Genomic DNA, 27,466 nt, shown 5'->3' with positions numbered 1-27,466 from the left:
CCTTTAAGGAATGCAGGGAGGTTAACCCCTATGAGGGCACTAACCACTGGGGCACCTGGCCACCCATCCACCAGGAAATGGGCAGAGACCACAGGTCGCCTCACGGAGGAACCAGCTGATCAGACTTCTGGCTCACAGCCAGTGTAGGTTGCTGGTGAAAACTGAATTACAGAAGTTGTCTCTTATTACCTGTTCCCTGAGCTCCCTCTCATCCCTACCTTCGCTAGCAAAATTTGGGTTCTTTGCGGGAGGAAGAAAAAGCTACTTTTCCCCTCGCTCTGCGGCAAGCCTGATCTTACTCTGTGCCTTACAATAAAAAGATCAAGGCTGCCTTCAAAGCGGTTTATCAGCTTTCAACATGAATATTTCACAGTTTTTGATTACTGCCTTTCCCCCCAGCTAGGTGGAAGGACTGCACTGCCAGGATTAGCACGGGCTTAGGAAGCTAAACGCAATGCGGACGTCACCACTGCCTGCACTTTAACCTGCTCGATTTAAAAATAAAAACAAAAACAACTATTTTTGGAGCTCGGCGCAGAGGGTTTGGGGGACGGGACTGTTAAAATAGCAGTGCTGGGCAGGCTGTGTCCTGGGAGAGACCCTAGCTAAGTCCCCAAGTCAGCAGGGCTCTCGCCAAGTACTCATTCTACAGTGAGACGCCAGCGATACAAAGGGAAGGAGTTTGTCTTCTCTGCACGAGAACGACGCCGATCTCGGCCCAAGGATGGCTAGGGGACACCAATCGCTGTGCAATGTCAAGGGATCCATGGGCAGGAGAACCGGCCTTTTATATAAGAGTGTTGTATTACCTGGGCCAACCAGCTGGCTAGATCCAAGCATTGCATGTGAATCTAGATCAGGCTTCCAGTTGGTGTGCGTGCGCCTGTCTGGAGAAAGAAGAACATGCAGGGGAGAGCAGAGCCAGACAGCGCTTGTGCGGCACGGGGGAAGACAAAGGGAAGCTGGAGACTCAAAAACTCCAGCGAAGGCAGGAGGGGCTAACCACCTTTTTACAATCCTTTGGCTTCTACAGGCTGGAGGTGCTGCCCCTTAGTAATCATACAAGGTACCAAAGCAAAGTATGCTGAGAAACTGCAACTCTGTGAAGTCAGGGCTGGTGCACGGGGCAGCAGAGACCTGAACCATTCTTATGGGCAAGAGGCTCTTAAGCATTGCAACCCACCAGTGAGGGATTCAAAGATAGGAGTCAGGCAGCTGCGATGAGGAGAGAACCACCTGATCAATGAGGCCTCGAACAGCTCGTCAGTGTGAGGATGAAGCACTTGGCACTTCTAACCTAGAGACAATAAAAATCACTCTTCCCCTTGGGACTCAGTTTCAAGCAGTGCTGCTTCTCTGCTCCACACACAACCTGATGGGGGTTGTGGTGAAATGACATTCCTGCTTTGGCTTGGGAAGATCAACTCAATGGTGGCAGTGCCAGGAGAAAAACCTACACCCTGGCTGAAGTAGTGACGGGGACAGGTGAGGTACAAAGCGCAAGCTAGAGACAGGAACTATTTGCTGCACATGTTGGAACAGATCTCCCTCAGGTTATTCCTATGGCAATGTGCCTGGAATCTCTTTTATAAATTCTCTAGTCACTTGATGCAGTCTTCTTCCGATAGCGAATAACTCAGGAATTCGGACGACACGGCCCACAGAATAGCCTAGCTACTGAAAATGCCCACACTTATCAAGGCAGCCTAACGTACAAAAAGCTACAGGCAAAGTTTTCACATTGGCGAGAGTCCAATTTAAGGGTGTAAATATGCTGATGCCTGTGCAAGGTGGGGCTTGGGGCATGAGCCACATCCGGGTATGGGGGTGAGGTTCTGAACATCTGACCGTAAGTCACTCGTTCCTGGGCTTGGTTATATTCCTACTGTGTCACACTCAGTGACCACCAAAGATGGGAAAAGGCTACAGAGAACTAGCTCCTAAAGCAAGAAGTTTGTATCAATGCAATGCAGGTCTTCAAGGATCCAGGGCAGGGCTGGCCCAGGAGTCTGGGCAGGTCACAAGGAGTCAACAACTTCCCCCCTGCTCCCCTAGGTAGGGGCAAAGCACAACAGAAGCCCGAGTGCAGGAAGAGGGCCAGGAGGGCTAGCGACTGCTCAGCCCTTACCCCCGGCAGGGATGGGCCCCACTCAGGGATGATGAAGAAGAGGGAGTCCTGCAGACGAGAGGTGCAGTCACTGTACTCCGAGGGGCAGACATGTCCACCTTCGAGGCCATGCTCCAAGAGCTCCCACTGAGGCCGTCGTCCACACCAGCCCCCACCCAGGGTGCCGTCAGTGTCACAACAGCTCAGCTTTCACTCTGCACAGCCACGGCCATAAACCCCTGGAAATGAAGGAACAGTGCAAAGCCCTCAACTGCCGCAAACCTGGCATTGCTGCTCAGCATCCCACTAATGCTGCGGTTACACAACTTGCATTCCTCCATTGATGTAACCCACCAGCTTATGGGGAATAAACCATTCTGTGTATGAACAGCAGGCTGGGACACATGCTCCAAGGACAGACATTCATCAGCCACCTTAACTCAGCATTTCCACACTTAACAAAGTTTTTACCCTAATTTAGGATCCCAAGTTTGTTTTTTGTAATACTTCCAAGTTACCGATACTTATTTACAACTTGATCCAAGTGTTCTGTCTGGAAATTTAATCAATGGCTGCGCAGTGCTATGAAAATATTAAGTGCTCTGCTTGCAAGGTGTAGAGGATTCCATTTCCCCAGAGACTGTACTGTCCAAGGGGATGAGCCAGGGTGCTACTGGCAAGAATGGTCTGGGAAATAATTCGAAGTTTAAAAGTGTGCCGTTTCTTTGCCTTCGTTGGCCTGGAACCCTGCATGTCCCAAGGTGGCTTATGAAGCAGACAGGTCCCTTCCAACCCTAACATTCTGTGATCATTTGCAAGATGATTCTGAAGCAGTACTAGCAGAGGAACAGTAAATTTGGGTAACTTGCTTACAATTTAAAGTCCTCACAGCTAAGCATCTTACTGTATCAACAGCACGCCGCCACCCGGCAAAGCATATGGTTTTCCACCATTTCTTGTTGTGATGCCTGGGGAGTCGGGGAAGGAGGAACAGAGCTGAGCTGACACGAGGCGAGGAGAGACGTTTCACTTTTAGAGACCAGAAGTTGGAGTCACTCTGTGTCCTAGTAAGGGAGGTTGTCCTCCCAGGAAGGGGGGCCCACTTAAATCTCCCCCTACAACCACCTTCCTGAGTGGCGGAGGTGGAAATCAACGTCAGAAATGCGAGACAAAAAGGGAGTTACACAACATTCCTTCTCCTGGACTTTGGCTGGCAAATGTTAAACCTCAAAACAAACAGTTTCAAAAGCCTCACATCTGTGCATCTCATGGAATCAATCATCACAGCCTCCACGTTCCAAACAAGCTGCAAAGCACAGCCCCTACCTGCTAGGAGACAGCACTGGGCTTTTCATTAGTTCCTGTTCTCCTGTTTCCCCGCTACCATCATTCCTCCGAGTCCTTTGAAACCCGCCTCTTACAAAAAAGAGACGGCAGCTCTGTAGCTGGAGGGTTTTGATTGGAGCAGCTGCTAGGCACCTTTGTCTGGCCCCGCCGGGGGCCACGCAATTCTGCTTTTAATCTCACTCTCCATGACAAGACTAGGGGGTGAAAAACTGGGGGTGTAACAGGTGCCTATTTAAGACAAAGCCCCTAATATCGGGGCATCTGGTCCCCTAAACAAGACACTCCCCAACGTCAGCCTATCAGCCAGTTTTTATTTAGATTAAATTCCTATTTGGTAAAGCGTGAGGCAGCACAGGTTGCTCACTGACACCCGTCAGTTAGAATGCCACACGCAAGCCGTTCCTGCAAGCCCCCTGCTTGAACTGTAGCTATGTGTTGCCTTGGATTAATTAATGAAGTGTGTGTTGGACTGAAACGCACGACACAAGCCTAGTAGAAACACCTGGGACTTCTCATCCTCAAAGTGCTTTAAGACCCCCTTACTTCTCACGGCCATATCACCCCAACTTCAAAAACAGGGAAACTAAGGCAGCAAAATTAAATGTTTTACCCAAGGCCAAGAGAGAGCCCTGCTTACAACCCGTCTCCCACTCACACCTTTCCCGGTAACCTCCAGGCCAGTCACCCTGCAGACACTGAATAACTCTCATTGGCCACCAAGCACCAGCTCCCTAATGAAGGGGTGGGGGTAAAAACTCTGGGACAGTCTGGTCCAAAGGGGTGGAGATAGATGTATATCTTTGCAGCAGGACTGGAGCCTGATAGACACCCGCCTCGGTATTGCATGTGATGAATCAGAAACCCCAGCAAAGCTTCCACTTACAAAGGAAGACTCGCCGCAGAGAGGCACAGTATCCCAAGGAAAGGGACAGTACCAGACGTGAGCCCGGAGGGGAAAAGCTCTGCAATCTAAGCACCCGCTCCGGAGCTATGGGTTCAAGGCCCACCAGAACCAAGCTTAGTCCTTATACAGACGCAATTTAGTGCCTGTCTTTTGGAGACCACCTTTACATTAAAGCTCCAATGGCACTTTTCATAATGGAAGAGGTTTCCCTTGGTGACTTTGGCCAAAACCTCCCCTCCCCTTCCCAGGGCTGCCCAGAGGATTCAGGGGGCCTGGGGTCTTCCTGCCGCCGAAGACCCGGAGCGGAAGAAGCTCCGTGGGCCTGGGCCCTGCGAGAGTTTTCCGGGGCCCCCGGAGCAAGTGAAGGACCCCGCTCCAGGGGCCCCAAAAAACTGTCATGGGGGCTCCTGTGGGGCCTGGGGCAAATTGCCCCACTCCCCCCCATCCCCCAGGCGGCCCTGTCCCTTCCCTTCCTGATACGCTACACTCCACACCTGGCACTGGCTGCATGTCACTGAGGCATTTCACAGCTTATGGCTCCTTTGAGATAGGCAGTGCCGTGTTCGTATTAACCCTGCCTCCCCTGCACCCACGTATGACGGAAACAAGTAGCGGGCTCCATGACAGTAGAATGTCTGGGCTACTCTTACAAGTACGCTGAAGAGACCAGGACAGCCAGAGCCAAATCTCTCCAGAAATGGCAGAGACATTCACTTTCGCTCTCCTGCCACAGAGGAAGTGACAGCAGACACGGGACAGGGCAAAGGCTGCAGGGCCATACACAAGTGTCAGTCAGACCACAGGCCAAGTGGTACCCTGACATGCTCCTCTGGACAGCAGGCAAGTGTGGTCAAGCTACACTCCTCCCCTCAGCAGCCCTGCACTGAGACCAATTACAGCCACCGATTCCCTTTCGGCATCACATGAAATGCAAGCTCCACACACACAGAACGCAAGAACGGCCACACTGGGTCAGACCAATGGTCCGTCTAGCCCAGGATCCTGCCTTCCAAGTAGCTGGTGCTACAGAGGCAACGGACAGAAAAGGGCAATTTATCGAGTGATCCACCCCATTGTACAGTGCCAGCTCCTGGCAGTTAGAAGTTTAGAGACACCCAGAACATGGGGTTGCATCCCTGGCCATCTTGGCTAATAGCCACTGACGGAACCTCTCCTCCATGAACTCATCTCATTCTTTTTTTCTTTCTTAAGCTATATTTTGGCCGTCACAACATCCTCTGGCAAGGAGTTCCACAGGCTGTCTGCGCACTGGGTGAAGACGTACTTCCTGATGTTAGTTTTAAGCTGCTGCCTATTCATGTCACCTGGTGACCCCTAGTTCTTGTGTTACGGGAAGTGGTAAATAGCATTGACTGGAGACTCACCAGCAGTCGGGCAGGTTGAGAGTAATGCTGGCCCGGATGCTGGCTCCAAATCGCAGGTAACCCAAGGTCCCCAGGCTGATGTACAAGATGGTGACTATGGCCATTCCCACATACAGGATCACTGGGAAGTGCCGGGGATTCTTCATTTTGTTTTCCAGGGGGAGCACCTGGGAGGAGGAGGAGGAGGAGAAGGAAAAAAACCAAACAATTAATTTCCCTACCCTTCACCTCCAGGGGTTCGGAGTCTAGCACATCACCTCTGAGCCAGTATCTTCCTGCACGGGGCTGGCTCGGGAAGACACTTTGGGTCTGTGCCCCATAGTCAGAGGAGACCCTAAGCAGCAGTGAGGAGCAGCCATGGCACACAGTCAACTGCTGCGGTTTAGCCGTTTGCCAACAGTGCAGCAGCCGCACAGGACGAGATGCTCCCTGGATCACAGGGAACCTCCCCCACTTATGCCGTGTTGCAGCAAGACCCAAGGAAAAGGAGCAGGGACACATGTGACTGCAGAGACTAACCAAGTCACTATGCTGCAGAGGAGTTAAGGAATTGGGAAGGTAACAGTAGGGTGAATGCAGGCCCCAGAGGTGGATTACATGGTTTAAGACTCTGGCATGAGGTATCCAGACTCCTAGGAATCATATGGTCAAATCCTAATGGGGTCAGCTCATTCCTTCAACCTTTCAAAAGAAGAGGAGAGTGCCGCACAATGTACCGTAGCACCGAAAGCCCTGCCGCTACCTTTTGCGTGCGGTTAGACACCCATGCCATATTCCCCCGCCTTAAATCCTGCTCTTGGGCAAGATTTCCTCTGTTGCATCAGCTGGTTGCCACACTCCACTCCAGAGGCAGGCATCATCACCATCCCCCTGTCCCACCCAGTCTCCCTGCACTGCTGGCTCTCAGAGAGCTACTGGCTGGGATTGCTGGGGGTGGGGAAGAATTCTATCGCATGGGTGGGACTAGTCTATACTGAGATGATAAAATTATATTTTAGTTTGTCCTATATCTAGAACTGTTAACTGGCTTAACTACCTTTGTGAATCCTGTAGGTTTCCATTCCGCCCCTTCACAATAAATGGTTTCAAGAGACCCCCTTCTCCCCTTAATAGATGAAAGGAAACCCCCTCTTGCGTTCTTCCTCATTCCTTAAGACTAACTGGCTTTACCATGTCATCTCCTGCTGAAAGTACCAGCACTGCACCCCTGTAAGTTATACATGAACTTCACTCAGGATCTACCAGAATGCCATTAAACTCATGTGCTTTCTCTGTACAGCCTCGGCTGCTATTCTCATGCTTGGGCCACAGGTAATGTAGCTGCTAAAGGAGTTGTGTAGGAGTTAGCAGGCGTCAAGTTTTATTTACAGGAAGCTACTATGCCTTCCCTACTTTGTAAACACAGTGCTATCTTGAGTAATTTTCTATCGTCTGCAAATTTTGCCACCCCACTGTTCACCCCTTTTCCAGATCATTTATGAATATATGTTGAACAGCACTGGTCCCCATACAGATCCCTGGGGGGGCCTCTGCTATTTACCTCTTCATTGTGAAAACTGGCCATTTATTCCCACCCTTAGTTTAACATCTTTTAACCAGATACTGATCCATGAGAGGACCTTCCCTCTTATCCCATGACTGCTTACTTTGCTTAAGAGCCTCTGGTAAGGGACTGTGTCAAAGCTTTCTTAAAGTCCAATTTCCTTTTCCCACTGGATCACCCTTATTACAAGCTTGTCGACACCCTCAAAGAATTGTAATAGATTTGTAAAGTGAAATCTTGCCTCACCAAAGCCGTGTTGCCTGTTCCCCAATAAACCATGTTCATCTGCGGGTCTAATAATTCTGTTCTTTACTATAGTTTCAACCAATTTGCCAAAGTTAGTTTTTCCAGTCTCTAACTGCCAGCACTACTTCTGCAGTGGAGCCTTTTTCAACAAAAGTTAGCTATCATCCGGTCATCTAGTACAGAGGCTGATTGAAGCAATAGGCTACATAGCACCATTAGTAGTTTTGCAATTTCATACTGGAGCTCCTTCAGAACGCTTGGGTGAATTCCCTCTGGTCCTGGGGACTTGCCACTGTTTAACTGATCAATTTGTTCCCAAACCTCCTCTACTGACACCTCAGTCTGGGAGACTTCCTCAGGTTTGAGCAGCAAGGAATCCTGTGGCACCTTATAGACTAACAGACGTTTTGCAGCATGAGCTTTCGTGGGTGAATACCCACTTCTTCGGATGCATTCACCCACGAAAGCTCATGCTGCAAAACGTCTGTTAGTCTATAAGGTGCCACAGGATTCTTTGCTGCTTTTACAGAACCAGACTAACACGGCTACCCCTCTGATACTTCCTCAGGTTTGTCACCTAAAATGAACGGCTCAGGTGTGGGGTTCTCCCCCACATCCTCTGCCGTGAAAACGGATGCAAAGAATTCATTTAGCTTCTCCACAATAGCCTGGTCTTCCTTGAGGGTCCTTTAGCACCTCAATCACCCATTGGCCCCAGAGACTATTTGGCAGGCTTCCTGCTTCTGATGGACTTAAATTTTTTCTACTAGTATTTGTGTCCTGAGCTAGCTTCCCCATCAAATTCTTTCTTGGCCGGTCTTATTCTTTTACAGTTGATTTGTCAGTGGTGCTTTTGGGTTTTCAAATATAGACTTCTGTGAGCTCCTTTGATAGCGGCTATATGTCTTAGACTCCAGTGGTTTGTAGAGGGTGCACCAACAGGGCACAGCAGCATAGCTGTTGCAGCAGCAAACTAAGCCAAAGAAAAAGCTTTTATTCCCACCGCCCCTTGCTTGCTTTACAGTTCTGTGCAGCGCATTGTGTCAATACTCTGGTGTTTTAGATAAGAACTAGACAAGTTCCTGGAGGGTAGGTCCATCAATGGCTATTAGCCAGGATGGTCAGGGATGCAACCCTATGCTCTGGGTGTCCTGAGCCTCTGATTGCCAGAAGCTGGGAGTGGACAACAGGGGATGAATCACACGATGATTGCCTGTTCTGTTCACTCCCTCTGAACAGCTGTGCTTTGGCCACTGTCAGAAGACAGGATACTGGGCTAGATGGACCACTGGTCTGACCCAGTATGGCCGTTCTTATGTTCTTAATGGACTTGGTGCTTCCAGCTCATGTGTTTATGCAGCCAGGTAACACAAAACTGAAGACAGCTGTCCTCTTAGAAAGGGAGCTCTGGGAAATAGCCTATGATGTTTAACCAAGATAATAAAAGTGCTCCACCCACCCACCTCCTCCTCCTCTACAGCACCTACTAGGAAGTAGACAAACATAATTGGTACCACCGGAAATTAAACCGGAACCACTGCAAGACAGCAGGCTACTCAAGTGGAGGGAATAGACCAAGCAGTCCAATCTTCATGTCACTTTGTCTTTTCTGTCTCCAGCAAGGCAGCTTTAAAACCCAACCCAGTAGAGATATTCAGGGAAGCTCACTCCTATAAGCCACACAGGTAGACCCCAAGGTCTTTAAGTCAGAACACCAGCTTTGAAAGTATTAGATCGGAAGAGGAAGTAATCGAACAATTGCTGCTTTACTATAAAGGTCTTTCAAGATTTCTTGAAAGGGCTCGATACCCCTGCATTCCCCCAGTAGCAACGAGGTTAGACGGAGGGAAACTGTCTGTGCAGTGACTACACGATGAATACCAGTCACCCAGGTCAAACATTTGGCTTACAAGCACAGAGAGATCTCAGCACATACAGAACAGACACTGCCGAGCGCACACAGAGCAGCTGGTTCTTGCACTGCCTACAAGCCAACACTTACCACGCCGATACCTTCGAAAGCAAAGATAGCCGTGCCGAAAAAGAGAGGGTAGGTCTTCCAGCCCGCTACGAGAGGCAGGTTGCTGGGATCCGGAATGCCCTAGGAAAGAGCAGCTTGGATTTAAATGCAAGAGAGAAACCGAGGCCTACTCCAAAAGGTTTCTTTTCTGTGGCACTTGCTCAAAGTTTCAGCTCACAAGCACTCAGCAAAAACATGGACTAGAAAGCTCCTGAAAGCAGGTGCACACCCGGCACTGCAAGAGTGGAGTAAGTTTCCCCCTGTCCAGTGCACCTAATGCTTTACCTACAGTACCCCAACTACTCCAGTGTACACCCCCCCCTCCTCGACCTGCGGCAGCCCCTACGAGTAGCTCATATAATGCCGGAGTAGCCAAACTGGGGCTCTTTAACTGTAAAAATGCAGCTCACCGAGCCCTCCATGCCCCCCTGATTCTCCACCTACCAGACTTGGGGCAGGGTGGGCTTCTGCCCTGCAGCAGGGTGGCGGGTCTCAGAGCTTCTGGCCAGTGGGAGGGGGGCTCTTGGGGCTTCAGCCCTGCTCCTGGTCCCCAAGACACACATCCCTGCCCTATGAGCCAGGCAGAATCCCGCCGGGCTGAAGCCCCAAGCGGCACGCCCGGCTCTCAAACATCTGAAGATCATCATATGCAGTCCCTGAAGTGAGGTCTGGAAGGTGTCAGGAAGGTCTCTAGACTAGAGAGGCATTCGGCTTCACACGTACCGTGAGGATATACCAGTTTATCATGAGGAGACTGCTCAGCATGGCGAGGTTGGCCAGCATGGAGAAGATGGACAGGAACTTGAGATTCTGTATGTACACGAGCAGCACCAGGAACGGCAGCAAGGAGAGGATGAACAACCGGGAGTCCATGGTGGGAGTCAGCGCCGTGGTTTTGTTGGAATGGCAGTCATTGGTGGTGCCATTTGCTGCAGAGATCACCTGGAGGGAGAAGCCAAAAAAAAAACCCCTGGATCCTGAACTGTTCCCTGTCATAACTTGAACTTGGCAACCGAGTCGCGTGGCTGATGGCGAGTCCTAGCCACACAGTTATGGTCTCACAATTTAAGAGCTACACAGCCTTTATCTTTCAGAGAGGCTGCATTTGCAAAACTTAAATACTGCAAGTTCTTTTAATAACCCAGGGAGGGAAGGGGACATTTAACGTGGTTTTTCCTATGAAAACACTGAACTTCTATAGCAGCTTCCATATGAATTTTACAGAGCTTTGTAAACACCAAAACGAAACTCAGACTCCCAAGCAAGACGCGTTATGGTCCCTGGATGGGGAAAGCGAGGTGTAGCGACTCAGACTTGCATCGAGGTCATACAGCATGCACGATGAAATGCTGGGAACAGAGCCCAGTCCTGTGCTTTAGACACAAGAGCATCCACCCCCTGCCATGGTCACAGATCCTGGATCCTCAAAGACACTTGAGACAAACACCTGGCCTATCACATCAAGTGTAAATCCGTCAGATTGCTGGACAGCTCAGCTAGGATTTCCAAACAAGTTGCAAATAACTCTTTTTAGCCAACCCATGACTAGTCTATTAAAAAGACAGCACAGTATATTTTAGTAAAGAACTCAATGCGCACACACACGCTGCATAAAGCAGAAACAGACTGTTCCTTTTTATGCCACATCATGATTGGATTAAAGACACTTTGGTGTTAGCATACAATGCATTCCCCAAGCCGTAACCACTCCTGGGGTGGCGAAGCACAGCACAAAATATAAACACATATTGTGCAAAGACCTAATGCTCAAGATCTCATAGGAGGATTACCTTCACCATCATGTAAAAGAATGCCCCCAAAATATGGGCTTCTGAAACCAGCCAAGGGCTTTTCCCCACTCTCAGCCAGTAAATAAGCCAACATCTAAACTCCATTTCTAATGGTCTGCTCCTTTATAGCTCAGCCAGCATTGGAGCTCCGAGATCGCTCCATTATTAAAGCAACATGGGTTCCCAGGGAAGGAAGCCTGCCTCGAAATAGCAGTGTCAGCCGGTCAGCGAACTAACAGCTGGCTGCATTTGTCCACCTGCCCTCTATTCACAACCGAGTATGACACAGTCTGTGAGGTGAAGGAAAAAACAGCCCATCATACAGAGAGATCAGTGATGCAGAGCAGCCACTTCACATACTAATTCACTGCCCTGTGGAAAGAGAGACAGGACACCTCCAAAAGACAGAAGGCAACATAATGCTGGGAAGGATATGAAACCCCCAGGAATTCATTCAGGTGTATTCCCAAGTGTGGTGACTGGGAGATCCCCTCCCTCCTCTCTCCACCTCCTGAGGCGGCTGGTTATCTTGACATTACGGCCCAGCTCTTTGGAGCAACCTGAGGCTGTTCTCCCCTCTTCCCCCCTCCTCCACCCTTTCCCAGACGAGTAATACTTTACACTGATCTGAATAAAACCCAACTAAGCCTGTTTCCGGCATTCTCACACTCCCACCAGCATCCGACAGATCAAAACACTAGCTGAGCTGCTCCGCATCTGTGGATTTCTCGCAGGAACTCAGCTCCCCACAGAGTGTTTATTAAGCAGGCACGACTGCGGATGCAGTCTCCTTTCCAGCCACTTTATAATAAAAAAAGATACATCACAGCATCGAGGGAGCGCCCCCAGAAAAGCTCCCCTCGTGCTGGGGAAGCAGGGGGGCAGGGTTTCCCCCGACACTGTGTGGGACACTTGGCAGCGCTCCCGCAGTACACTGCCTGGCTCAGAGAGTGGGGCACGGTCAGATCTTCAATGCTTTCTTTTTATGCCCTGCCTGCTGGATTCTGGTCATTTAAAAGGAAAGGGGTGACTGGCACGGGGAGGCATGCAGGGGACTCCCAGCTTGCTTTGAAGTTTTGCAAACGCCTGTTTCTAGGCTGTAATATTTTGGTCTAATTTCAGTTGCTGGGCTTAGGGTGTAGGTGCCAGGTGGTGGTGGTAATGTGTGATATACAGGAGGTCAGCCTACATGATCGGATGGTCCCTTCTGGCCTTAAACGCTATGGTCCCTGCCCTGGGAAGTTTGCCGTCCGGAGAGGAGAGACCTTATTAATTTGTTCCTGTTGAAAAGGGCTCTCGTCGGCATCATTCTACAATAGGAACCTCCCCCTGAAACGGAGATTGTCTCAACAGAAGCTTCGAGGGACTACCATTCTGTCTAGTCCAATATCCCATCAGATTGTGGTCAGTACCAACTGCTTTACAGGAAGGTGCAAGATTCCTGCAATAGGCCATGTGGGATAATCCCCTTCCCCTCTTAACCCCTGAGGCTTGGAAGCATCCAAAGCCAAAGATGTGGCAGGCAAGTTTTATCTAGTGCAGATTTTTTCCCCAGGTCGTGGCCTTAGTTCGCTCAGTGAGTGTGGAAGACAAGAGGTCTAGCAGCCATTTATCACCTGTGACAAATACATGGTAGGGGGAGGCTGTATCTGTCACTTTCCCACTTTGCACAAACGCGGCCGGGATATTGATCTTTGCCTTTGGGCCGAAGGGTTTCATTTTCCTGCACTGCTCTAGTTATGGAAGCAAGACTCTTCTCCCTGGGTTTGGGTTTTAGTTTGCAGGAGGAGGAACCACCTGAGCTCCTCCCTCACCCCAAATCTGGAAGAGAATTTTTAAACAAGAACTCCCCACCCCCTTATCACCAAAAAAGCCCAAGTCTTACCTGTTTCAGATTGTCAGCCAGAAATACGAAATACACACAGCAGAACCCCAGCTGGGTGAGAATCAAGAAAAATCCCACTATGTACCTGTGGGGGGGGGGGGGGTGGAGGGAGGAGAGAGAAAGTATTTAAAAAAGAATCATTAATGCTAAAACCATGCAGCCTGCAAGACACGGACTCCTGCTAGAGGTGCATCTTTTGTGAGCGATTCCTCGGCTAGGAGGCTGCAATACAGAGCTAGAGGTCAAAGGGTGAGCCGGATGGCTTGCTTTTGCTGATGGCAGGAGGGAGCATTGCCAGAGGTAGAAGCTTCCCCTCTCCCTCCGTTTCACCAGGAAGCTTGCACAGCAGAAGGCCCTTTGTGTCCTCTCGGACCTTTTTAAGGCTGCGCCAGCAACGGTCAAACTAAAGTGTCCCGGGAAGGTACCAGGTGGAAGCTCTTAACACGGAGAGAAGCCAATAGCTGGAACAGGCCCATCAGGAGAGCTGCAAGCAGAGAAAGGTGCGTGAACAGATCTCAGCTATGCAAGAGTGGTTTCCAACCGCTGGCTCAGCAAAGGGATAAGATGGGATCCTGCATCTTGTGCTTAAAAATGCAGAGCTCTCCGTTCACCTTCTCCACCCCATCTCCCATTTTAGAAGGGGCTTAGTTTCCCGGGCTAGACGTGGGTATCTGACAGTGTGGCCTCTAGAGATTTAGCCCAAGAGACCCGTAAAGGCATCTCAGAGATTGTGGCCAAGGAGGGGACATGATCTTGCAGCTTGGAGAGGCGCAGAAGCACACAGAGTTTACACTGGGTGGGGATGAAGATCTGGACCCCCAAAATTCATAGATTCCAAGGCCACACGGGACCATTGTGCTCCTCTAGTGTGATCTCCTGTATAGCACAGACCACAGAACTGCCCCAAAGTAATTCCACGAGCAGATCTGTTAGGAAAACGTCCAGTCTTGGTGTTAAAGTTGCCAGTGATGAAGAAGCCACCCCAAGCCTCAGGAAGTGGTTTCAATGGTTAATTGAAGAGGGTCCCTCCCCACCCCCGTGAGTTTGGATTGCCCGTTCCGTGGAAGGGACCAGCACCGCCCACTGTAAGTACAGCCTTGCCGTCTGGGAGACTCAGCCACTTCTCCCCCCTGCATTCAAAGAGATCTGGCCCAGCAAGAGGTGTTACAGGCTCTTGTTGCTCCACAGAAGCACTGCCTCACATACGGATTGTCAGTGTGTGTAATAGGCACACTGCTAACGTACGGACTTTGGCAACACCTGCAAGGCGGTGGAGTTACTGAGATGGACGGGAAGCCTTTGAACCGGCGGTTAAGCTTTCTCGGTGTCCAGCAGCTGACAAAGATGTGCCAACGTGCAACGAGGTAATTAGCGTTATCTGTCCCTTCCTTGCTAGGCTGCGGAGCAAATGAGTTTCCTTTTCCCATCCAGATACGTGCACTAGAGTACCACATTGCCCCTACAGCACCACAACTGAGCACATGAGGAAGGATGACCTCCCGCATTTCAAGGCAATAAACACAATCCCTCCAGCGAGACAGACTCCGGCATCCTTCCAGGGCTGTCTACAAGCAACTGTGGAGCGCACAACAGTTGTGTTTGGCTAGAGCCTGGCCAGACCCTAGCGCTTCGCTTTGTGCAGCCTCTCCCAGGGTAAGAAAGGTGCCACGCACAAAGCCAGGCTCCCATCAGAGTAGGACAAAGCCGAGAACGTGGATGTCGCGTCTCCTGAACTGGAAGAACTGGTTAAGTCTCTTATTTTACTCACTATTTGATTAGCATGTTTTAGAGCCCAGCCAGTTCTTCCTCTCCCAATCCAAAGCCAAAGCAAGAAGAGAACACGGTACCTTCCCCAGATGGCGTGGGTCCGAAGCCAGGCGATAGGGCTGGCTTCCAGCCCGTACATCACAGCATCTCCATAGTCCACAAAAGGCCTTTGATATCTGAAGGGGGAGGAAGGCGACATTGGTGGCCCAGTCTACTTTCAGAGGCACACACTGGGGGAATAACACAAGATTGCTGCTACTGGATGCAAGTCTGAAGATATTTCTGATTGGCGACCGTTAGGCCAAGGTCCCCGGACTTTTTCCATCATTCCCCCCGCGCCACGCAGGCCGCAGCCAGGACCGGAGCTATGGCTAGGGCCAGAGGCTGCGGCCGGGGGCAGGGCTGGAGGCAGAGTGGAGCCACAGCTGGGGATGGGCTAAAAGCAGAGGTGCGGTTGGGTTCGGCAGCAGGGGCTGAGACCAGGGCTGCAAGTGGCGCTGTGGCCAGGAGTCAGGGCCACAGCTGGGGGCAGAGCAGGGCCAGGTGGTTCTCCCGTGGAGGTTGGCCCGGGCCCTGCTGCACCTCCCCAAACAATCGTCCGCATCCCCTAAGGGGGCGCACCCCATAGTTTGGGGACCACTGTACTAGGCCACTGTAAATAACGGTCATGCCCAGATACCATATAATGGAGATGGGAGCTTCAGAAGCTCGTGTAAGCACAAGCGATAACCCCGCAGTATCTGCTCAGAGGAAGATGGGAATCCACCCAAAGCAGTGTGAGCCGGGGACTCGAACCAACAGACAAGGAGTGCTCCTGGCTACACTGGTGCAAGCAGGGAGATAATCCCCAAATCAATCAGGCCATGGGAAGTGAGAGTGACCTCCTCCATCTTCTGTTTCGTTCTTTAATACTTTCCCCCTCTGCGGCTCTTCCCAATCAGTGATCTCACGGCACATCCTAGGTGTTAGTGACGTGCACCTCCCAAGGCCCCTGGCAGGTAGGGAGGTGTTGCCACCCTCCTTTTACAGGTGGGGAAGCAAAGGGGGAGAGCGATGAAGTGATTCACAAAGGAGTCGGCAGAACCAGGAGAGCTTTGATTCACTGCCTGGTGGCAGCAGTTCGAGAGATCAAGGCAGGGGTGAAAGTAATTTACAGGACTTACTGGTACTGCCCGAGTCCTGAGGGGGCATGGCCTCATCCGGAAGAGGCGGGGCCTCTCAAGATTGAAAGGCCCTGGGGCACCAGCTGTGGCCTTTAAATCAACCAGGGGCTCCCAGCTGCAGAGGTGGCTGGGAGTCCCCCGGGGCTCAGGGGCAAATTAAAGGGCCCGGGGCTCTGGCCACCAGGGGGAACCCCGAGATTTGTGGGGCTGGGTCAGGGATTTAAAGGGCCCAGAGCTCCTGCTGCTGAGGGGAGCTCTGAGCCCTTTAAATCCTGGCCCCAGCCCACCGCCAGAGCCGCGGCTGGGATTCAAAGGGCTCTGGGCTGCCCGCACCCGCGGACAGCCCAGAGCCCTTTCAATCCTCATCATGGAAGCCAGTGCAGTCCAGCACGCCGTACTGGCTCTTGCCGGTACGCCGGACCGGCTTACTTTCACCTCTGGATCAAGGACTGGGACAACACACACAGTGCTGTCAGGTGCACTGCCAGGCTCAGCACTGGGATCATGGGGCTTAGTATGACATCGGGACCGAGGAGCACACCCATAGCACACTGCGTGAGTGACTCTGTGGGCCAGGAACGGCACAATCACGTGCCGTACACACTCGTCTTTATAATAGCCTCTCTCCTTACCCCCGGTGTAAATGTTCCTCCCCATCAGCTCTCTCTCGCTCTCTAACAGAAACTGACCAAGCCCTCAGGAAGTCTGTGTAACTTACCTAACCTGGTAGCTTGCAAAAAAGCCTCTTCCCAATATGAAGAACTTGGTGCAAGGCTCTGCGAATCTGGTTACAAGATTACAAAGGCCACATCCTCTCCAACCCTCTAGCCCACCATGCGCCACCCCCAGGGATTCAGGAAGGAGAGCTTTCTGTCCACAGGCTGCACAAGGGCTTTCAGCACTTTGGCACACTTCAATGGACAGAACGCTGCCTGAGGGCTTTAAAGGACGTGTCACCAAAGAGCCCCATTTCTAATGGGCTCCATAAAACTAAGACAAGGGGGGTGCTGGGGAGGGGATAGGAGGCCAACACCTCAGGCCCGACAGCAGCGAGGGTTTCTCTTACTTGTTGCAGAAGTGGTGAGCGCATTTAACCAGGATGCCCATACAATGCACTGCGGCAATTCCCATCACCAGCAAACTGAGCGGGCCCAGCTAGACAGCAGTAGGCAGGGGGAGAGAGAGAGAGAAGAGCGCACTCTGATGGTTAAAACAAGAACTGCAAGGCTGGGTTCACATTAGACAGCAATGTAAAGAGAGCTGAGAACACAAGCGCAGTCCTGCCTGCATTAGACGAGAGCACCAAGGAACCCACGCAAAACTACTAACACAGTGGGACACCGCTCTGATCCTGGAATCAGAGCTGCGAGGGGGAAAAGCTCTGTAGGATCCAGGCTCTGCCTTTAATGCTGGATTGTTCCCTGCAGTACAGCACAGTCCCGGGTTTGGGGCAACCTCGCGCCTGCGGACTGGTGGAGAGCAGTGGAAGCCTCAAGCGAGGTATGTTGGCTTTGTCTGATGGCAAAGCCCCTCAAGGAGCTTTACAGAAGATGGATGATATTTAAACCTCGCATGGCACCAGATTAGTAGCAAAGTCAAGGGGGAAATGGAACCGCTGAGGTTTGACTCAGCATCAGGATCCCCAGCATCCCTGGAGCTCCAGAGGGAATGGGCAGAAGGGCGGCCTGCTCCCTCCACAGGTGCTGAAGCTATGCACTGTATGGCCTGTTCTAGATACTGGCGAGATGAATACGCCTGTATCAGTGCCTGAGGGTTGTAGGAGCAGCTAGATTCACAAGAATGTTAATAAGCAAGCAGGCTCAGCAGCACCTGACTGCTTAGGAATGCAGTTCAGAGCGAGGTGCTTCTGGGACAGCATTAACGCCCAAGTTCTCCCACCTGGGCTAGGCGGACGTGTTGTCATCACACAGCACAAGGCTTTGTTTTAAGTACAAGTGTAAGTCATGACCTAATTACTAGGAGCCAAGAAGAGCCCGCCTGACGTTACACAACATGTTTTCTAAGTCTAGATAAGGGGGTGAGAGGACACCTAGCAGCCAGGGGCTTTACAATCACTGGTCTAACTGCAGCATTGCAAAGAGACCTGCTACGGGTCGCTGTACGATTGGCAAAAAGCGCCAGGCCCACAGCTGTGGAGCATGCAGCCCTGTTTGTCTACAGGATACAGCATGGTGACCAATGCATGGGCAAACCTTCTCCAACACCCCGTTTCAACCTTGGGCAGAGGAAATAGCACCAAGAGGAACAGCAGCGAAGCCCTGCTGACGCCTTCCCCCAAGGAACCAGCCCGACCCCGCAACTCTTCACTCGGGCTTCTGAACAGCCAACCGCTAGCCGCACAGTCACTACTGACCTAGCAGGGAGTGGAACCAGTGACGTAGGGCTGGACACTTTCTAGCCTATGACCAACCCCAGCACCCATCTAAGCAGGAGGTGCTAGACACACAGAAGGCCTGAGTTCAAGTCAGCAACATGCCTCTGTCTAGAAACCAAGCAGGAGCCCCACCCGCAATCGGAGTGGGTGCCTCCGTGCTATTAAGGAAGACGCCGTCTTACCACGATGCCAGCGTTTTTCACAGCCAGAGGCAGTCCCAGCAGGCCAGTGCCAATGTTCCCTTTCACCAGGTGGATCAAGGTTTGAAACCATCTGCAGAGGAGAAGATACAGAGACGGTCAGGAGTGCCACAGGATACTCTAGCCCCAGTGCAAGCCTGCCAGCGTACTTCAGCCCCGGCTTCCCCGCCACACGGCCACTCTAGTCCTAGGCTGCTCTTGAACAGAGATTGCCAGTGGCTGGGAACAGAAAATCCCCTGGCACGATCTCTGAGCAGCGGATACGTTTGCCGGAGCAGCAAGAAGAGCTCAGCACCTGCAAGTCTTCGTAAGCCCAGCTGCACCAGCAGGTGACAACGCAGCAACTGATACCAAATGAGTCGGTGAACTCAAGCATCCTGCACTGCCATTCAGGGAGATGCTGTGTAGCCCCGAGCGAACTTTGCAGGTCAGGATCTTCCCCATTTGGCAGTCTGGGCACCCAGGCTGTTAAATCATTTTTGACTACAGCTGCTTTAATGCTAGCTGCCCCAGCGGGTGCCGTTTTGCTTGAACTGGGAGCAAGGAAGATGCGGAGACATTAATGCAAGCTTGCCACTGATTGGCTGTGAATTCGGCAAGTCATTTGCCTTCCACATCCCCAAGTCAGAGCTGGCTGGAAAAAAAAGTGGCAGAGGAAGGGATGGGGAGGAGAGGGAAATCCAAAGCTACTTTAAAAAAAAAAATAAGATGCTGCCAATAAGTCAGGCTTCACAGGGGGAATAAACTGCCCCCCCCCCCAAAAAAAAATAATCATCTGCTGAGACACAGCATCTGTGGAAAGTACCCAATCTAGCCACACCTGGACTGCACTTACAGCAATCCTGGCGGGCGGAGCACCGGCTCCCAGAGACCTGTACAGACAGGCACAAGAGAGTCTGCAAGGCAAGCCACAGCTCGTCACCGGTTACACAGCACATTTCACGCCCAAAGGATCCCGGCGCATCCTCTGAAGGGTACGGCGGGGGGGGCCGTGGTGGCCAGCAGCTGAACGCAGGGCCCACTCTCAGTAACGCACGGGCCCTCTGCGGCGGCAGAGAGAGGAGGTGGTTCTGAACCCGTCACTTACGTTGTCCCGTTGCTCTCCCCGAACCGCTGGTAGGCTGCAGGAGCGACAAAGCCGTTTATGCCTTCGGGGGGGCTCCCATCGGGCGTAGCCTCTGTGGAGCTGTAGTCGTCGTAGTCCTCGCTGCGCAGCCTCCTGGTGGACATAGTGGCTGTGGAAACAGTCGTATCAGGAAGTGCTACTAACTCTATGCTCCCTGCCGGAGTCACTTCTGTGCTCCCTGCCTGGAGTTTCTTTGGCTCAGCCATGGCCACAGGACCAGCTCCCTGTGCTATTGCCAGGGCAGGCTCGCCCTGGCAGGCTATTATAGGGCACCACCTCACCAGCCTGCCCAGGCAGTCAGTGTGGGCATGCCTGAATGGAGCATCCAGACCAACCAGAGAGCTTAGGCCTGTGGAGGGGTCAATACAAGTCCCGCACTCCTCCTTGAAGGTAGACACACCCACCCGGGATGCACTCAGCAATTCCTGCGGGGACAGATCACTCAGAGGTGACCTGCCCAGATACTGAACACCCGACGACACCGACGTCTGTAGCGCTTCTCCCAAACAGGCTGGGTACACAGAGCAGCCAGCCCGTGCAAGCTGGCAGCACACAGCCCCAGAGATCTCCATCTCCTTGCAGGTCACCTTTACGGAAGGCTCTTGACAGGTGCTCAGAATGGAAGGTCCTATACAGGCCAGACAGTGGCTGTAATACAGGCCAACCAGGGAGTGGATACTCTCAGGACTAACAGGCACCCAAAGGACTCCCAGTGAAGAGACATGGATTGGGTGCAGGTGAACAACTGCCCCCCCACACATCCAGCAAAGTTCCCAACCGACTTTCATCTATTTCATCTTTGTATTTTGAGATCTGTGTTGACAACAAGCAGGTCCCAACCCCCATTGCCAGGGCCAGCTCCAGGAATCTTTACCCAGGGTTCAGGACTTCCCCTCCCCCGCCCCATGAAATCAGACTGATCAAGTCGGACTAGGGGTTTACACGGCTTCCTGGACAAGATCTAGGCTGACCAGACAGCAAATGTGAAAATCAGAACAGGAGGAGGGAGGTAATAGGAGCCCATATAAGAAAAAGACCCCAAAATTGGGACTGTCCCTATAAAATCAGGACATCTGGTCACCCTAATAAGATCTGATAAGAGAAAACAATGGAGAGGCTTTCAGGAGCCTTTCTACTCGGTCAGTGCTCTAGCAACTGGGTGCCCTACAGAACCGATCGGTTATCACTGCAAAGGAAGGCCTTTCTCCTGGGGGCGAACCAAGACGCAACCAGATGCTTAATTCCAATATTAAGCCTGGAGAGTCTCCAGATGCCTTTGCGCCCTGCGTGCTGACTGCAGGCCCAGGCACTATCCCTCCCAAGTATGATGTTTGCTGTGTCTTGAGATGGCAAACGTTCAAAGCCTGTAAATGGAACGAGGAAGCTTTGGAGGTTTGCAGGAGGCTTGGGAGGGAAGACATGGAAATCCACCCAGCATCTAGTTTCATTGCTGCTGGCCCAGCCCTCAGAGCAGCCGTTCCACTTGGTCTGAAAACATCAGGCAAACCAAGAGACAAGTCAGCTGCTGGGGTGACCAATGGTGGCAGCCCCACAGGCAGTATTAGCAACTGGCTGGAAACCTGTCGTTACTTTGCGGAGACACGAAGAGAGAAATATGCTTTAATTACTGCTGGGCTGATCCAGGCTCGGTTTCCACTCCTACCACAGGAGTGTCACAATTCACCTTTCAGTAACAAACCACAAGCAGAACCAGCAAGCACCACAGCCTCGGAGATATGCAATATACCTGCATGGAAGTGCGTGGCACCATGCGGCTCTGAGAGACTCCCCTGGGCACAAGGGGCCTGCCTCTGCTTCGACTGAAGCAATTGCGAGACTTCAGTGAAAGCAGGTTTGGGCCCAGAGCAAACAGCCATTCTCCCTGGCCAACAGGCACTCAAGTATTTGCTATAGCTTCTGGGCTGGTCAGGGAGACACTACAGAGAGGGAGAGAACAGAATGGGGAAAGAGAGGTGCAGGCGGCAGAGGGAATTGCTAGAGAGAAGGAACAAGGAGTGAAAACAGAAAGCAAGGCCCAGAGAGAGATAGGACACAAAACAAGGGATGGAAAGATGGATGGATGCCTGGCCTTGGGGTTACACCACTGGACGGGGACTCAGGAGTCCTGGGTTCATGTTTCTGGCTCTGCAACACAGTCATGTGACTTGACCAAAATCCGAGCCTTGGATCCCTATCTGGCAAGCAGGGATCATACCCTCCTCTGACTTGTCTGTTTAGACTGGAAGCTCTTTGGGGCAGGGACAGCACCTGACTTGACTAGGGATCTCTAGACTAGGGCTCTCTGATGCAAATAATAAAAGGACAGAAGGAGAACAGAAAAGCCAGCGGAGACACGGCAACAGAGTCAGATACAACACACGGGGGCACAGCAGGCCAGACAGGAGGACAGTTTGCTTCCCCAGTGCCGGGAAGATGAGATGAGGGTGGAAGGTATCCTGAAGAACGCTAGGGAATTTCTAGCGAGCGTAACCCCCTGGGCTTTCAGGGCACCGAGCTTTCCAGCTCCCCTCCCACCTATCCAGCCACTTCCCAGCATTCCCTTCAGGACGCCCACCAGCAGCTGTGTGCGCTCCGCTCCCGGCCCCTCCTCTTCTTCCATACTCGCCCCCACGGTAACCTCCTGGCTCCAACTCTGCCTCCTCTCCCCGGCCTGGGGTCTGTCTTTCCAACACTGGTCAGCTGGCACTAAATGGTGAGCTGCTGAACTCCCAATAGTCACCCTGCCCCAAAACATTTCTTTGCCGCTATGACAAGTCCACTGTCCTCCTCGCTCAGGATCAGACGCTCCATCATCTTCAACTCTTCATTTCCCTTCTGAACAGCCCAGCTGCTCTCAACAGCAGCACAGCAACTAAGGGATCTCTGGAAACATGCCACATTTGCTTCTTCAGGCTGGGGGCTTTGGCAGGAGGAAGAAGAAAGGAAGGAGAAGAGAGGCATAGGAACAGCCGAGCATGGCATCTTCCACCCCGCTAGTATCTAAAGAGATCTTTGACGTCAAGCTTTAAGACCCCCCCATTGTAAGAAATCCAGCAAGCAGCGACCTCAGTTTAGTAACTGCCCCAGTGCCTCTAAAATCTGGGCTCTGAAGTTTGGCAACTTCATAGACTGAGGAACGGAGGAAGTCATTGCTCCGGCTGGAGCCAAACGTAGCACGGACAGAAGTCACACAAGCTTCCTCATACACAGCCCTGCCCAATGCTATTAAATCCTGACCTTAAAAGTATAACCCCTGCTGTTCCCCTCCTGGCTCCCCACACTGCTGGGAGTGCACCCCACTCCAGCCTACTGCTAGCCCAATATATGTTGGACCATAAACATTCTCTCTCCAAATGCTCTCAGCAAGCGATCGGCAGATCTCGGTTAGAACTGTAGCGGGAGGAAAGCAAGGCTCTGCATATAGGCTATTTGGATAAAGCACATGTATTAACCTGCTCCTCCACTACCCGAGACAGCGGTCACTCTTAAGAGGTTCATTTCAACCCAGAACCCTTTGCTCCAAGGTAGTCAATCATCTTATCCTGTTGCAGTCTCCCTGCGGTTAGAGTCAAGTCCACACTCCTCCTGTTGTTAGAAGTTTTACAGCCATGGAAAAGTACATACTAGAATGATGAGGCAGCTGGGAAGCTCAGGTTCCAACTGTCCTTCAAGCTACTTTCCTCCTTCCTTAGTCAGCACGGCACCTATTTCTGTCTCACCTGCAGTTAGTTTACATCAGCCCCTCCTGTCCTGGAGACCCTACAGGAAGTCCATTGCACCAAGCAGCGAGGAAGGCAGGTTTGAATTGAGGCGAGGCAGTCACGTAAGGCCAGCGCACTGCTGCAGAAGTGCTGCTTCTAGTTTCCATGGTAAAGGCGAGATCTACTGCTCCACAGCAGCATCTAACAAAACTGGATGATCCCCCTTTTCAACAGGGAGGGGAGTTTTGCTGAAAAGAGGTGTGAGCCAGGTTATCAGGATGGGGACGGGAGGGCTCCTCCTAGAACAGGGGTTCTCAAACTGGGGGGGTCGGGACCACTCAGGGGGGTCGCAAGGTTATTACCTGGGGGTGTCACAAGCTGTCAGCCTTCACCCCAAACCCCGCTTTGCCCCCAGCATTTATAATGGTGTTAAATATATAAAAAAGTGTTTTTAATTTATAAGGGGTGGGGTTGCACTCAGAGGCTTGCTGTGTGAAAGGGGTCACCAGTACAAAAGTTTGAGAACCGCTGTGCTAGAGGTTAGAGATGAGGTGTAAGCATTCATGTGAAACTAACATCATAGTTCAAAGGGCCAAAATCCACTGAAGGCTGGGATGAATTTATCCTCCAAAGCGTTCATTTAAGCTTCTGGCATTAGGTGAATGAAGGAGAGAGGCTCACACAGAAAAGGAAGTGGAATGATATTCTGCAAGGCTTCAAAAAGGGACAGCACGGGGAAGATAACTGAAGAGAGAAAGCGAAGCCTTTGGGAAGGTGCAGGCTTGTGCCAGACCCCACCATCCCTAACCCAAAGAATTACCTCCCCCACCTAGAAAGAATGAAGTGAGCGAAAGACACAGGTGCCCAATAGAAGAGCAAGGAGCCATCTCCTTCATGCTTAGCTCAGCTTCAGCCAAGCCATTAAAATAGAGTCCTGCCCAAAAGGCAATTAGCATAATTTCAAATCCAGTCAGTAATGCAGCTCGATCCCCCCAGCTCTTGGGCAGATTCATTTCCAAATTCTACCCATGCCCGCCAAAACAACTGGTGATATTTTTACAAGCAGCATCCTATCCACTCTCAGAACAGGCAGATGTAAATGGCAGTGGCGAGGGAATTGTTGGTGTATGTACTGTGAACAGTAAAGGCAATTGTCAGCCTGGGGATCAAAGAGAAACTCTTCCAACAAAGCAATCTGACTGTAATTACACAGCAACCAGCTGCACCGCCTACTCTGCATGGCTCATCTAGAAACAAACCATTAGTGGAGCAGGAGCCTGACATGCTATTTGAGGCTCACATCAGTGATGTTCTCTATACAAGAAACAACATAGTTATGTTATCCTGCTCTCCAGTCAGCACTCAATTCCTCCCTTGAATTTTCCCAGAGCACACCTCGCTGCTCTTCTCTTTTGAAACCCAGGCAGATCTGCCCACCGTGACTTGACATCTACATTTCTGGATTAAAGATTGCACAGTAGCAGGAAGCACAAGTGGTCAATTTCCATGCAATCAGCAAGAAGGAGAACCACTAAGACGGTTTGGAAAAGTACTGACAGAAGAAAGAGGGTTTCCCTCTCATTCATGCAGTTCTCAGCTAAAAGCAAAACCCACCAAGTTATTTCCTCATCACTTACAGAGAGTCGAGACAAGGACATTCAGTCCTGCCTCTGACCACGCAGGCAAGTTTACCAAAGAACCATCCCTCTGAAGTCACTGGGGCTACCGAGTGCATAAAGATAAGCATGTGTGTAAGCATCAGCAGAGTCTAGCCCTTTGAGGTCAGGATTCTACCTCCAGAATTGAAGTGGAGGAGCCATTTCCACCTTATTATGGGTTTTCTCCTGGTCTGGTTTGGACACGGAAGGTTGGGGAGCTGATATTCCTTTCAAAATGAAGGTGCTGTTCAGATCTCCGGAAAGACCTTCATAATTTGAGTTCTGTGTCAGATGCCAGGGCTCTTTTCTGCCAGTGTTCTCCAATGCCTGTGAGATGACGTGCAGCACCAGTGCTCTGAACACCGCTCCAAATTACTCACCCTCCACAGGCAATTTGTATTTAGCAAACTGCCCTCATGACTCCAGCTTGCCCACGTGTGGGCGGCTCTGAGGCACTGACAAGCATTTCCCTGTAGCTGCTCTGTTAGGTAGTTTGCTTTGCCCCGGCCTGACACACACGACCCCACCTCTCACTGCTCCACAGCATCTCCAGATGGCACGTAGTATCTCCAGTACAGATCATACTTAGTGCAACTTCGGCTAACAGACACTGCCCACTACTTACTCTTTCTCCTCCCCCCGACCCCATGCACCATATACACGGGTCACCCAGGTGTATGGTCAGCTTCAACTGGCACTACCGAGCACAGCCTCTATGCGGGGCACATACCACCTGGTTCACACTTCCCCCAACATAACCCTCCCCTTGCACAGTACAACACCCAGGCTGTCTCACTGCACCCCTGTTCTGCTGCATGCGCCTGCAGCCCCAGATTCATCCCCACCCTGGAGGTGGCTACGCCTGGGCTTTAACCCCCCAGCGCAGCCCCTGCCCCCACCCCGGTGCCTGCAGACACCTGTCGCCCCTTCCATGCAATTAACACTGCAGAGGGCTCCCGAGGGTGCACTGTCCCCTTGCAGCCTCAGGCAGGCACTCGCACCCATCCCCCCAGGGCAGCGCCCCCCATGCACGCGCCCCCGATCCCCGGGCAGCGCCCCCCATGCACGCGCCCCCGATCCCCGGGCAGCGCCCCCCATTGACACACATCCCAGACAATACCCCCCATGCACGCGCCCCCACTCCCCGGGCAGCGCCCCCCACGCACGCGCCCCCGATCCCCGGGCAGCGCCCCCCATTCACACACACCCCGGGCAGCGCCCCCCATGCACGCGCCCCCAATCCCCGGGCAGCGCCCCCCACGCACGCGCCCCCAGCCCAGCACTCACCGGCAGCTGCCCGGCGCTCACCGGCCCCGCCCCTCCATCTTGCTTTTCCGGGTGACGGTCACGCGACGCCCAGCCACGTGACGCCCGGCTCAGCTGACTCCCTCCCCCGCGGCTCCCTCGCCTCCCCGCCCGGCGTCTCCAGCCTGCGCGTGCGCGGTAGGCGGTTGCTGTGCCCCCTGGCGGCCGGAGCTGGCACTGCGCAGGCCGAGTGATCCGGGCCAGCCCCAGCCCCCCCCCCCCCGGGATCCAGGAGCAGAGCCCAGGCCAGGCTGGTGCACGGCGCTGCGCCAGCTCCGGGCTCCCTCTGCTGGTTCCCCTGCCTGGGCGGGGGGGAGGGGTGCTTGCAGGGGGACTCCCTGGCCGGGCTGGTGCTGGGGGGCTGCTCCCCGGCAGGTAACCCAGCCCTCCCTGCAGTCCGTGGGAAAGGCACATGCAGCCTGCTCCCCAGGCCCCCACGGCCTCCCCATGCCTGGAAGGACCAGTCAGGCTGCAGCCCGTCAGCAGACCGGCTGCCCGGGGCCAGGGTTCACCTCTTTGCAATGCTGGGTCTTTGCCCACTGGGGTTCAACAACCTCGAGGCTTCCTGGTTCCCAGCTTTTCCCCACACCCAGGGGCCGGGGGGTGAGACGCGTCCTTTGTTTGGCAAGGAAAGCTGAGATCCTGCTGGGCACTGCTGTGGCTCCAGGACCTGCCCCACAGAGTCAAGACTTGGAAATGCTGTTCCCGCTGTGGGGGGTGCAGCTTGGAGCCAGAACTCGACAGGAGGAGAAATGCCCACTGACAACATCAGGGATGTTTCCGGGAGCTGCAGGTTTAGAGTGCTGGGCTTATGAATCCTGCATCAGCCTCTCACCCAAATGCTGTCACCCCAGCGCTCACGTGGCTGTAACAAAAGCCACCACTGTACTTGGCATGTTTCACTATCAAGGGCTCAGAGAAAGG

General features: G+C 52.5%; 1 protein-coding gene across 1 annotated transcript in view; it reads right to left on the bottom strand.

Moving 5' to 3' along the window:
* The window catches only part of LOC123375939 (proton-coupled amino acid transporter 1-like), a 43,615-nt gene extending 17,006 nt beyond the window's left edge, over positions 1-26,609 (bottom strand). Inside the window, exons 1-9 of the mRNA XM_045027380.1 lie at positions 26,525-26,609; positions 19,840-19,987; positions 18,735-18,825; positions 17,224-17,312; positions 15,075-15,170; positions 13,228-13,312; positions 10,276-10,494; positions 9,535-9,633; positions 5,744-5,910 (exon numbers count right to left, since the gene is read on the bottom strand). Of these exons, the coding sequence (XP_044883315.1) occupies positions 5,744-5,910; positions 9,535-9,633; positions 10,276-10,494; positions 13,228-13,312; positions 15,075-15,170; positions 17,224-17,312; positions 18,735-18,825; positions 19,840-19,982 (989 nt within the window). The 5' untranslated portion in view covers positions 19,983-19,987; positions 26,525-26,609. The remainder of the gene's footprint in view (positions 1-5,743; positions 5,911-9,534; positions 9,634-10,275; positions 10,495-13,227; positions 13,313-15,074; positions 15,171-17,223; positions 17,313-18,734; positions 18,826-19,839; positions 19,988-26,524) is intronic.
* Positions 26,610-27,466: the final 857 nt, after the last annotated feature.

This window comes from Mauremys mutica, chromosome 8 (genome assembly GCF_020497125.1).
Source record: "Mauremys mutica isolate MM-2020 ecotype Southern chromosome 8, ASM2049712v1, whole genome shotgun sequence".
In the NCBI taxonomy this organism is placed as follows: domain Eukaryota; kingdom Metazoa; phylum Chordata; order Testudines; family Geoemydidae; genus Mauremys; species Mauremys mutica.
Note: the sequence above shows the minus strand (reverse complement) of the source record. Positions and strands in the feature narration are given on the sequence as shown.